Genomic DNA, 13,252 nt, shown 5'->3' with positions numbered 1-13,252 from the left:
ATACTTACTTTGTGGTTATATATGAAGACTCAGTTTAATATATGTTGAGTTCCCTAGTCTGTAGTATATCCAGTATCTGGCTTGGCTCTTAAAATCTTTCTCAAAACCATCAGAGCATCATATCATATAGTGATTATCTTTGGTTGCCAGGATACAGGCTATTGCTACACTGACACCTGCTATTCATTCCTATCTTATTTAGTTACTTGGCATCTATTTGACCATAAAGAATATTAGCCATGTATTTATCTCAAATCTTTCACAAAACATATGTCAAAATAAAGCAATCAAAAAACAAAAACAAACAAACAAAAAACCCTGCATGCTTCTGATTGCCTGTTACATCCCAGGGAATAGCACAGATCTAGGTTAAAGGCGATATCCTTTAAGTAAGGAGAGTAGCCAGTCGTTGCTGCCTCTCACCGGACAGCACTGATAAGCTAAAATTCTAGTTGACTTGAAATCATTTACCAAGCAGATATTCTGGGGAAAACAGTATGACAGTATGATGGTGTAAACACGCTAGCTAATGATAACATCAATGACTTGGGGTTCTATCAGTCTAAAAAGCTTGAAGTTTTCAGTTTCAGTGCTAAGTGTGGGGTTTAAGGCACTCTGCTTTTTTTTTTTTTTTTTTTTTTTTTTTTTTGAGACAGGGTTTCCCTGTGGCTTTGGAGGCTGTCCTGGAACTAGCTCTGTAGGCCAGGCTGGTCTCGAACTTAAAGAGATCTGCCTGCCTCTGCCTCTTGAGTGCCACAAACGCCCTGCTTGATCCTGCTTAATTCTTTGGAACCCAAGCAGCTCCAGGATTCCTAAGACATGGTTTCCCTCTCTATATAAGAGACATCAATCCCAACATATTTAACTGTAGGTGAATTTCTGAGAGCTCTGCTTGGGGGATATTAGCAACATTATGGTATTTCTTTAATTAAAGTAACAAAAATAGTCTTTACTAATTTTTTTCTTACTGAAAATTCAATTGCACTTGTAAGTAGATTAAAAAAACAAAACAAAACAAAACAAAAAACCCCAAGCCAATATACTACTATTGCTTAGAGAAGATTTTTGGCCTGTATACAGAATTATTTCTTCACATACATAAGCTTACCATGAGGCAAGATTTACGCAAAACTGCTTTGCTGGGATAGAGCTTAATATAACTAACGCTGTGCTGGCAAACATTGCCACCTTGCCTGTCAGCTGGCCTTGACACATCTCATATTCTAGAGGACAGTTGCTGAGATATGATAAACACCCATGTAGGGCACTAACACAGCCTGTCTCCTGACATACATTAACAGCTTCTTAGAAAGCCCATGGATATTTGGTTAGTTGTGGGCCGCTTCTGTGCAGCTCCCAACTGCAACCCTTCTTTCTACTGCTGGGTGCCTGATCTTCCTATCTGGCCACAACTCTTACTGGCAGGGTCTCATACATTGCAGGTTACTACACTTTGTAACCCTAGACTGTGGTCTCCTTTCATCCGAGTGCCTAATACCTTCGCCAGTCAGTTCTTCTGGAATGCTGGCTTTTCCCAAAAAGCTTTATTGTTCTTTTTTCTTCCCATTTTTAAGGGGATAGATATACTTAGTTCCTTTTAAGCAATCTTCTTAGAGGATACTTTGATGATAGCAGAAAACGGCCAAGGTCTAAGCAGCCGCTAACCAAAGGACTAAAATGTCATTACCTTTGAAACAAAACATCTGGGGAAAAATACAAAAAAACAAAAAACAAAAAAACCCAAACAAACAAACAAACAAACAAACAAACAAACAAAAAAAAAAAAAAAAAAAAAAAAAAAAAACACCCCAGCAATAATTCCACAAAGATCGGGGATTTAAATAGTCATCTGGGATTGTTCAAGTTCTACAGTACCAGACAGAAAATGCATGCCATCAGTTAAAGGGAGAGACACACTCATGTTTTTACTGATTGGGTGCTATACATAAACTCTTCATATCCACAAAGCTACTTCCAATAAGTAAGTTCCATTCAGAAATCATCAACTTTTACAACATGGCCTTTTTATTTAATTTTAAAAATCATTCTTAGTACACGGTTTTTGTAAAATTATAGGAATAGTATATATGCATCTGTTGGGTTTAGCAACTGCTATAACCCATTGTTTAGAACATTAGATACTAATGATAGGCCCACAAAGCTATTTTTAAAGCGAAAAACAGAGGGTGAATAGTTCTGCAGAAACATCAGCTTTGTAGAATCATTACAGTTAAGTTGTACAACACTGAGCCAGATGTGCAGCTCACACGTGGAATTCCAGCACTCAGATGTTGAGGCAGGATTGCTGTGAGTTCAAGGCAGGATGGGTGATACAGGGCCAGCCCAGGCTACACTCAGAGGGGGACTATGTCATAAAGAGGAACGTTTTACAATTCATAAATAACTTAATATGGAACAATGCTTGAGAACAAAACAAAACCCAACTCTTTAAGAGCCATCAAGTTTCTTATAGGCTTCTTGAATGAACGCTGACAGGTTCTTCATTGGGGCTGAATTATGAAGGACATCCAAGTCCTTCAGAAGAGCATTCTGGTTTGGTATTAGTGCCAAAATTTCTTTCTGTGGGTAATACAGTACAATTAATACAGTACTTTATGATGAAAAAAATGTCATAGGTCTGTTATTTGGATATATACATACATACATACATATATATTCTTTCACTAATCATCAACTAACGGCCATTCATTTTCAAATATGTCCTTTTTTCTCCCATTCCTGCCCAGCTGGAGCACTTCAGATTATTATTTACATGACAATATCAGTGAGCTCAATGGGAGAAAGACAAACTACAAGGGTATAAATGAATGACAAATATTCCAATGCTAGTTCACAATGAGCCATATGTCATTGTCAAAAGTCAAAAGTTGGAGAGGTATATATCCATAATCAGCATGATACAAATATGTAAATATATAATAGTAAATATATAATATATATAAAGAAGTATAACATAAAATTACTCATTTCTATCAGTACTTTACAATATATCTGTGCAATGGAATGTTATATAAATACTGATAAGAATAGTCTACATGAACTGACAGAAAAGATTCAAATTATATATCAAGTAAGAAAAGTAATTTGTCAAAAAATTTATAATCGGATTAGTTTGTTTAAAGAAATGGGATACGGTTTTATATGAGGAAGTGTGTGTGTGTGTGTGTGTGTGTGTATTGTAACACAGCCTGGTACTTACTTGAAGTATGGGTGCCTTAAGACTTTTCTGAGGAAGTTCTGGAAGAGACAGTACCTTATTACTATCCACGTGAAATTTCTAAATAGAAACAGAAGGCTAGGGATTATTTCAAAAGGCTGGGTTTATTCACCCCACAACACTCAAGTCGTCTTGGTAACACTTTAGCACTAAACATTATAGTTAAACACGAGCCGCACGGTTTGTAAGCCTTTACCTGTTTCATCTTCTGCTCCTCCTCTTCGACCTCATTTGTCAGCATCTGAATTTTGTGCTTTAGGCTCTGAATACTCTCAGTCACCGACTCTGTGGTCTCTACTATTTTGTCTATTTCTTCCTGAGGCAAAAACATCAGTTAATATTTATTCTAAAGGAAATGTCTAATAAATGAAACACTAGCAGATTGTTTACATATAATGCCTTATATTTTTAAGACACTATGGCGGAAAATGTTTACTACTTTTGCTTATCTTTCAAAAAAAAAGAGCCCCTAGAAGGGTGCTTGGCCACTATAACATGGATTATAAGGAAACTTACTTTTATGGGCTATGGAGCCAAGTGCCCACCAATACTTCTTCAAAAGCTAACTAGTACCAGAGGTCCTGGAAAACCCCAGTAGGAGTCTTGCAGAGCCCAAGGCTAATGTTACCAAGCAATAGCATTTGTTAAGTAGCATTTAATTTCAAGTGCCAGAAAAAAAGGAATATATTTTCCATTTTAGTTAGGAACATTTGAATGCCTGTTTCAATATGCCAAAAGAATGACATACTAGGCACTGGGATTAGATATTAATAAAAACACTGTATTAGCATTTTCTAAATTAAAGAAATATGTTCACTTATACAGAAAGGCAAAGAAATATGAAAATGAATGAAATTAATTGTAGAAATAACAGGAGTATGCTGACTGCTGACCAAGTACAGTATAAGCCAGTATAAACCAGTTTCTGTGTTGTTAAAGCTGCACTATTTTAAAGTATATCCTAGACAACACACCACTCCATCTGTATTTCGATACATAACTCTAAAGGGCTAAATGAAGAGTTCATACAATAATGAATGATGATTTTCTTTATGACACTAGGAAGGGTATATATCTATAATTCATTCGAACATTTGGGAGGCAGAGGCAGGAACATTTCAATTTTAAGGTTAGTTCAGGGAAATTAGCAAGAATCTGTTCCAAAATAAAATAAAAAGCCTAGTCATGTAACTTAGTGGTAGGGTTTCAGGCACTGGGTTCAGCCTCCAGCACCACAGGAAAAATGCAAACCACTGCGAGATTTTAAGTTTATTTCATCCCATTGCTTTTGTTATCCTCTTGGGTATTCCTATCATATTTGTGCTACATTGAAACACATTCCCACCCTCCACTTGCCCATCTTGGATGTGGACCTTCCTCTGGGTGAGCTCCAAGGAAAACACCGACTGCATCTGTATTCTGCCATTGCCACGCAGTTTTCATTGGAGAGGAGAAATACATCCCCATCAAGTCACACTATCATTTATGCTTTCTTCTGAACACTCTTGTTTGATACAGCGATGCTAACATCTACCATTATCATGGTTTAAAATACTTACAAAAACCCTATATTAATGTCATGTCACTGTTTATTAAATGGTAGAGGTGGCGGCAATACTAAAAGATGACCAGAAGCAGTAACTCCGGGATTGAAATCGGAGGCTGAATTCATGAATTAAGTAGGGCCACTACTCCATAAACATCTCATTATTTATAATATACGTGGGTGTATTGCACAACATTATTCTTCACAGTCAGGAAGAGTTGGAATGAATTAGTTATGAATTTGAGTTACTAGATCTTCTTCCCAACATAGTTCTTGCACTAACTACTATAATTACCCTGAGCTTCCTGAAGGCCTATTCAAACACTAACACATATACAAACTACTTCAAAATGTCTCAGGATGGTACAGTTCAATTGTTTTGGTTTTTATAATTAGTGAGTTCTCTAACATTGCTTTTCTTGTTCAAATATCAACTAATTAAAAGCTGAAAGTTGCGCACTATGTTCTGTTCTCTGACAAGCTGGCATTCAACTATAAACAGCTTGTTTATGGCTCAGTTGGAAAAAGCCACATGTTTCTCAGATTAGTAAAATCGACAAAGGTTAGACTCTTCAGACTATGTGAGGATAAAAGATGTAGCTAGGGTGCATTTGGACAGAAAGTCCTCAATATGCATAAGCTATACAGCTAGGAACAATCGACACAAAGATTATAACCTCCCATAACATTATGGAACTCATGTTTTTGATTTCATAGTATTCAGTGTCAAGACTTGGGAATTAAAAATATCAACAATTCAACTAAAAGAGAGTAACGAAAAGGGGGATACCCATGAGTAGGAAGAGCATTGGCCAACATAAAACAAACTCAGTGGTATTTTTGTAGACTTTTTGGTCTTACTGTGATCTTCTGAGCATTCTTTCCCACAAGTTATAATATTGTTGGCCATTTTCTTAATTACTAACCCATTTCTATCAACCTAAGTATTTCCAAGTGGTCTTATCTTACTGGAGAAAGGTCTGGGGACCTCTTATTCCTCTGGCATCCTAGATCTTGACTGTTCTCTGCCTACACCTCCCAGCATCCTCCTCATCTCCTAGACCCGCCTATCTTCCTGCCTCATTGGCCACAGTGCTTTATTCATCAGCCAATAAGACACACATATGTACAGAAGACATCACCAGCATGTGTGTGTGTGTGTTTTTTGTTTGTTTAAGAGAGAGAGAGAGAGAGAAAGAACGTAAAGTTGGAGAGGTAGGGAGGTGGGAAGGATCTGAGAGAAACTGTAGGAGGCAAAAGACAAGATCAATAAATATGAAAGAATTTTTCAAAAACATATACAAGAATAGGGCCATTACTTAATCACAGATAAATAAACACTTCAATTTTAGAGGCCTAATGAAAGCTTTGCTTCCATTATGAGAAACAAAAACCAACAACAACAACAACAAAAAAAAAAACCTCAATCCAAAATTCGCATTTATTACCAATAATAATAGTACCAATATTACCAATAGACCAATACTACGATGACTGAAATTTATGCTCATCTCCTTTCATCCCCCTGTGCTAGCTCTCTAGTTACTGAGGCCTTTTTGAATATTATACCTGCAGTAAAGCCAGGCCCTCTTCGTTAGCTCTTTCCTGGGCCTTTTCTAGTTTCAGCAGATTTGACACATCAGTTAAATAGTTCAGCTGTCTGGGAGGGACTTTCAGGGTTCCGCACTGTTGCAGTAATCTTAAAAATAGAATTAAACATGTTGAGTTTTGGGAACATTGCCATTTTTTGTGGAAACAGTTTCATTTTTTTCCTCCAATAGCTAGCTGTATTCCTCCCCCAAACAAATCGTCACTTTCAAAACATTAACAATTACTGCAAAACATGGAATGCTAAGGCTACTTCACTAGAACAGTTTTTTAGTTCATACATTTAGAAATATATTTTTAAAACAGAATTTCCTACTTCTCTTTAAATATACTTTCTATACTATTATAGCATGTGAGCCTGAGAGTTTAGTATGGATTGTTGAATAAGAGAAAGAACTACAAAAACTATAAAAGGGTTTTTTCTTTTTTTGTTTTTTTGAGACAGGGTTTCTCTGTATAATTTTGGAGGCTGTCCTGGAACTCACTCTGTAGACCATCATTGATCAATCAACCTGGACTCGAGCTCACAGAGATCCACCCATCTCTGCCTCCCGGGTGCTGGGATTAAAGGAATGCATCACCACTGCCTGGTTTAGAACTCTAGAAGTTTTAAGTGAGACCCAAACCCCACTTCTCAATTTTAAAGAATCCAACCCATACAGGTTAATCTAGATGTATATTCCACTGAAATCATTTTAGAAAACAAGATAGAATCATATTCTAAAAATAATAATTATACGCCAGGTGGTGATGGCACATGCCTTTAATCCCAGCACTCAGAGGCAGAGGCAGGCGGATCTCTGTAAGTTCAAGACCTGCCTGGTCTGCAAAGGGAGCTCCAGGACAGGATCTAACGCAATACTCCAAAGAAACCCTGCCTCAAAACAGAAACGCAAAACAAAACAAAACAAAAATAAACCCAAATAAATAAGGATAAAAATAATTATAATCATTTCCAATTGTGTATTACCTTTTCTTTAAACAGTTGAGATGATACTGAACTTGTTCTTTTCCTTTAATCTTTCTGTTTAAAATTTCTCTGGGGGGGAATAAAGAGATGGACTAAATATTACTTTGAAACATAATACAATCTGTATTTCAAAAATGTTTCAAGTGTTCAACCTTACTAGCTAGAAGGAACCATGCACTGTTCTCTTTTATACTAGATACATTTTAAAAATAATATGTTACCTTTAACTGAAATTCAAGATACTAAGAGTTTTAATACTGTATATCTATGTTTTTATTACTGTTATATACTAATACAAAATAGTGGGTTTTATTTCGCGTGCGGTAATTCAACAGCATTTTTATTCTATTACCCACAAAACACTTTAAGCAGAACAATGACATTTTCTTCGAATCATATTGTATCTATAATAATTCACACATCCAGTTATGCAGTTAAATTGTACCATGGAGGACTTTTCTCTTAGTTTCCTTGTATTTTGTGTAATAGTAGCTTTCAGCGAAAGTGTCACTGCGAACGCAACTTCTGAAGAATCAATATTGGCAGAACAATTTCAAAATTGCAGTCTTGGTTTTTACTTCACTGATAGGCTCCCGGCGTTTGCCACTAAGCAAACCTTTTTTGTTAAAGGCTAGTACTGTCATGGTTTGAATTTGATATGCCTGCCACTGGCACATGTGCTCAATGCCTGTGGAAACTGTAGGAGGTAGCGGCTGGCCAGAGGATATGCAGGACACTGGGGTGTGTCTTTAAGTGGCACCTGGTCCCCAGTGCCCATCTTGTACCCTGAGTGCTCCAAGTCAGGCTCCCACTGCTGTCATGCTCTGCCTCACAAGGGCTCAGAAGCGAAGACTACGGATCAAATCCCCTGAAATTGTGAGCCTAAATCATCCTTCTGCTGTATATGGTAAGCACTCTGTCACCTTCATGAACAGAGTAACTACAATATGCAGTAATATTTACAAACACGTAAGTACTAAATGCCTAAGTAGGAGTAAAGAGTTGCAAAGGAAAAATCTGAAACTCACAGAATTACTGATTCCATCATACTTTGCAAATATTCTTCAGTAGTGTTTGGAAGAGGCTGCCAGGCTGTTCTCTTGTTGGATGCTACTGTTACCCGTTTTAGGCTGGTGTGCTTTGCTTGTCCTGTTACTGGTAATATGAGAAGAGTATAATCAATATAGAAGTTTGCAGTTTTACGTAAGAGTGACTTTAATCTAAAGAACATTAATGTAATTTTGAGACTAAAACACTCTACTCTTTCACATCTTACAGCTGCAACACCTCAGTTCTGAAGATAAATTTGCCCAGTATGATGATACCTAGTATCAAGTGACACTGAAGTACACACACTGTCAAATAAAGTTATTATTATTAAATTTTACTTCTGGAAAATGACTTAATTTTTTAAAAAAATTTCAATAAAAATACTGGGAACCTATTTTTGTCAAACATTAGAAATGACAGAACAAGCTACAAATAGACATTGACTGTTATGCCTTTGTATCAGACTCGAATAATTCAGAGTGGGGAAACAAGGATTTACTTTCTAGTTCTTATCGGTGTGGCAGATAAACCACAATAGTGTTTGCCAGAGGAACTAAACAATGCACTGTTCTACTTACTAGGCATAAGCAACAAGACAGAGTTCTGGCTTCACAAAGATTCGGTAAGGGAAAGGCGGGGATATTATAGGAGCACAGGAATTATAAAAGAAAAAGGTATGGTACCCCAGGAATTATAAAATGATAACACTATCTACAATGAAAGATAAGGGATCATAAAGAAATGATATTTATATATACACACACAAAAACGCGAGTACTTCAAACTAACTTACTTTGAAAAGCTTAAGCTAGAACTAGAAATCATCTGTATAGTCCTGGCAGAAGCAAAAGCACAGACGCCTTGAAGACAAAGAAGACTGTCTTTTTGTCAGAAATGATTAAGTCAGAGTGGGGACAACGATTTGTTTTCTAGTTCCTATCAATGTGGCAGACAAACATCTATTCATTTGCCTGAAGAATTAAATACTGTGAATGTGGCTGCTTATGACCACCTTTTACTACCTATGAACTCATAACCAAGATGCTGAAACTTTCTTCGTGACAACTGGTAGGAGACACTTTAAATAAGACATACAAGAGCCATACCTTTAGAGGACAGATGTCCCACCTGACTTTTGTTTCTCTTTGCTGTGTTTCCAACCTAGAGATATACAAACAATTAAACATCAGATAGAAGGATGGCTTTGCAACACATTTCCATGTATACTAAAGAGTAGTATTGTACTTTCCTGGAGGGAGAAAAAAAGCATATGTCTTTTTCTACAGATAGGGTACATATTACGAACGAAGAACGCACTAAAGCATGTGATATGAATTACAGTTTGTAGTAAAACTGACTTTCAGCCTTTTAAAAGGAATAGATGATATTTCTAATCAAAGAGATCGAAATGACAGATACAACATTTGATTACCTCGTTCTCTGGCAAATCCACGTCCTCATCAGCTCTTTGTTTTGAATTTCTCTTTAACTGTTGAGATTTCCTCTTAGAAGCACTTCCTTTCCCAGGCATTTTGATTTAAACAGTGTAATTACAATGATAAACACTCTGCAAAGATGAAAAAAAAGAAAAAAAATGATAAAGGCTTACTATGTTTTAATGAAAGATTACATGTGATTATTGTAAACCTGTGTCTTTAGAATGTGGGAAAAATATCTGATGCTCCTAAAACATTTAAAGATGCACATGGCCATCTTCAGTTAGACCCAGTTTGAGGTAGGTCTTTAACAAGGTAAATGAAACCCTGTCTCACAATCAAATGAACAAAAACCTTCCACTCTTGTTAGTAAAATTATTTTCACTCCTTAAAATGACTACAATTTTCATGGTTTTAGAAAAAAAAATTAAAGATGATTTTGAATTTATATACTCCCACATGCAATATTAAGTCCATTTTTAAATTCAAGAGAATTATAAAATGGACACAGAGAAAGTCAGTTCAGAGAATATTACTCCTGGATTTTAAGTAATAGGTTCACCATAACTCAGGCAAAAGCAGAAGGAGATCAACTTGAGCTTTTTTCTGGCATTCCACACTGAATAGTCATGTGAAAGTCTGCCAGTCACAAGGAGGTAAGCTCTACCTCCTTCTAGACTGTGTGCATTGTAGTAAGGGTACAGAAATATGCTGATTACTCAGTTTCCTCATGAATTACAAACCAACGTGGGAATGGATGGAGGCATCAATGGCAACATTTAGAGTAACTTATTTTCTCTAGCAGACTTTTAAAATCAAACTTATTTGTGATAAAAAGAAGAGGGATGAGTTATGTATTCTTGCATTTTACAATGAGAGGACAGGTTATAAGTTAGGCTCAGTTTTATATACACATGTGTATATATACACATGTGTTTTTTTCCTCCTCCTGAGACATAGTTTCTCCATGTAGCCCTGGCTGTCCTGTAACTCATTCTGTAGACCAGGCTGGCCTTGAACTCACAGATCTGACTGCCTCTGCCTCCCAAGTGCTGAGATTAAAGGTATGCACCATCACTGCCCAGCTACAGATGTGTTTTCATTATTAGCAAATTTCTACTAAGCTAGTCACTATTCTCTTTCTGAATTCTAAAAAATGATTGTTTTTAAGTCTAAGTACTTTGCCTGCATGCCTTTCTGTGAACTACTAGTGTGCTTGGTGGTCATGAAGACCAGAGGGCTAGCATGTGTGTACTGAGAGTTGAGCACAGGCCCTCTGAAGAGCAGTCCCTGAATATTTATTTATTTTTGAATCTAAAGACTCCTCTCACTTGCATAAATGAAGACAAAGAACACACGACATAAAAAAATAGTTGAAAGGTTACATACCACGCTTAGGAATCATGTATCAATGCAGGTATAAAACTTAGCAGCCCTCCCAAAACAAAGCACTTTATGAGTTATTGAGCAATGTAGTACTCGCTTGTTTCAGTTCCAAAGTACCCAATTCCCTCAGCTGGACTTTTACTAAAACACTAACCTCACATTGAGTAAGCTCTACTTGTGGCCCTCTTCTAGAAGAACTGACATTAAAGCAGTTCAAGTTCACTAAAAGAGAGCATCCACATGAGAGGAAAGATGTGGACTGAGACCTCTACATTGTAATGGTATGGAATCCTTCTCACTACTGTTATAGGGAGGCAGGGTCAATGCCACTCCATGTTATATAATAGTAGAATACAATATGGCAGAAGTGATTCTGTTGAGGTGTATTGCCTAAGCAGGAAGAGATTGGCAGCTTCAGTTTTCTTGTGCTTGGAAACACCTACTCTTGGAACCTGGTCACTAAGAGATGGAAGGCCAACATGAAGAGGAAGTGAAACCCTTGGCATAAGCCTTATCTGAGCTCCAAGAGCCACCTTGGCATCAGGTGCATGTGCCTGACCCAGTATATCTTCAATTATATGGAAAATATACTCGCCAGGCCTATTAAGTCATACAAGCCTAAACTTTGGAACAAAATACAAGATTAAATATTCACTTAGTGCATGAGACAGGCATTGTAAGAATCTAAACAAGGGTCAAACAAGTTGCTCTTGGGGCAACTTCAGTGTATACACATAAAAGAAAATGTCCCCACTGTTCTCAGATCCATAGGCAAGCATAGATTAATATAGTGGGTTGGTAGACACAGATATGAAAACTTTATGTATGGAATACACTAAGTGCAACCAAATTGACCTGTGAGCAGGCGTGGGACTATTCCAGGAGGCAGAGAAATGAAGCTCTTAGGTGAAATCAGCTTCAGTCCGACTGCTTGAAAGTCCGACTGCTGTCTCGCTTCAGGAACCACTCGGTTCAGAGTTGAATGTTTATGTGGGGGAGAGGAAAACCGCACCGGGGCACTTTACTTTTTTCGTTTGTTTTCCTTGCCGGTTTGCTGTGTTCAAGCCTACTTATGTCAATTTAGACCTTTATCTGCCAGCCACAAACGAGAACGAACTTTGGCGAGGCCGGCGGGCGGGCGCTCCGGGACGGGGAGCAGAGCATCAGGAACGAGGAGGACCGGGAGGGTCCGCGGGAAGAGGGGAGGAGGCAGAGTGTTCTCACGCCTCCCTGGAGAATCCACGATCTCAAGCCCCGCGTGGCAGAGACCTGTTTGCACATTAGACACTGCCCTTAAAAAACAAAAACAAAACAAACGACGGAGTTTACCGCAAACGCGTGAGGCTCAAAATCCATCCCGTTCTGGATCCATCAGTCGCTTAAAAGTGCTTTCTCCACCCACCGCAGTTTACTCCCGGCCTCAGAAAGGGCGGCGCAGGCTTTTGGCGCCCAAAGAACCGGAACAGAAAAAGAAAATCCAAAACAAACACAACGACCCGGGGACCGGAAGTGCACGTCAAGGAGAAGGCGGTCCCTACACGTCATCAGGACGCGCCCGCCACGGAGGGACTGGATTGGCTGGTCGGAGGGTGGTGTCGACCACGCCCCCTGGTCCGACGGGTGGCGAACCCGGGGATCGGGGTTCGGCTGTGGGATCGGGGCTCGGCCGCCCGGCCTCCCGCTCTGTGGCCTGTGAGTAAGCCTGGGCGCCGTGGAGCACGTCAGGCTTGCGAGTCTGTCAGTCTGTCTGTCCCCTTACTGGGACATCATCTTTCCGCCTCATCCCTCTGCCCGCCTCTCCTCGCTTCTTTGCCGTCCTCCTGTGACAGGGAGCCACCTGCTTGCTTTCTCCCGAAGTTAAAGGTGTGCCACGCCGGCTGACTTCTCATTTTCCGCTAGGACACCGGCTTTCGGAGGTCACCGCTGCAAAGTGCTTTCCAGCAGCGCGGTGGCCCTGTCGCTCTCTTCCCAGGCTCCCCACGCACGCACGCACGCACCCGCCAGGCAGAGGTCACTCG

At 38.7% G+C, this 13,252-nt stretch overlaps 1 protein-coding gene across 1 annotated transcript; it reads right to left on the bottom strand.

Annotated features, from left to right (window-relative positions):
* Positions 1–2,002: 2,002 nt before the first annotated feature.
* Cenpq (centromere protein Q) lies at positions 2,003–12,855 on the bottom strand. The gene is made up of 9 exons (XM_051204447.1): positions 12,564–12,855; positions 9,845–9,979; positions 9,519–9,573; positions 8,391–8,517; positions 7,363–7,431; positions 6,354–6,483; positions 3,435–3,554; positions 3,221–3,298; positions 2,003–2,580 (listed from the first exon to the last, which is right to left on the bottom strand). The coding sequence occupies exons 2-9, from the start codon at positions 9,941–9,943 to the stop codon at positions 2,449–2,451; spliced, it is 810 nt and encodes a 269-aa protein (XP_051060404.1). The 5' UTR covers positions 9,944–9,979; positions 12,564–12,855; the 3' UTR covers positions 2,003–2,448.
* Between the last annotated feature and the right edge of the window lie 397 nt (positions 12,856–13,252).

Source organism: Phodopus roborovskii, unplaced genomic scaffold, assembly GCF_943737965.1.
Source record: "Phodopus roborovskii unplaced genomic scaffold, PHOROB, whole genome shotgun sequence".
Classification (NCBI taxonomy): Eukaryota; Metazoa; Chordata; class Mammalia; order Rodentia; family Cricetidae; genus Phodopus; species Phodopus roborovskii.
The sequence above is the reverse complement of the archived record's forward strand: the minus strand, read 5'-3'. Positions and strand labels throughout refer to the sequence as shown.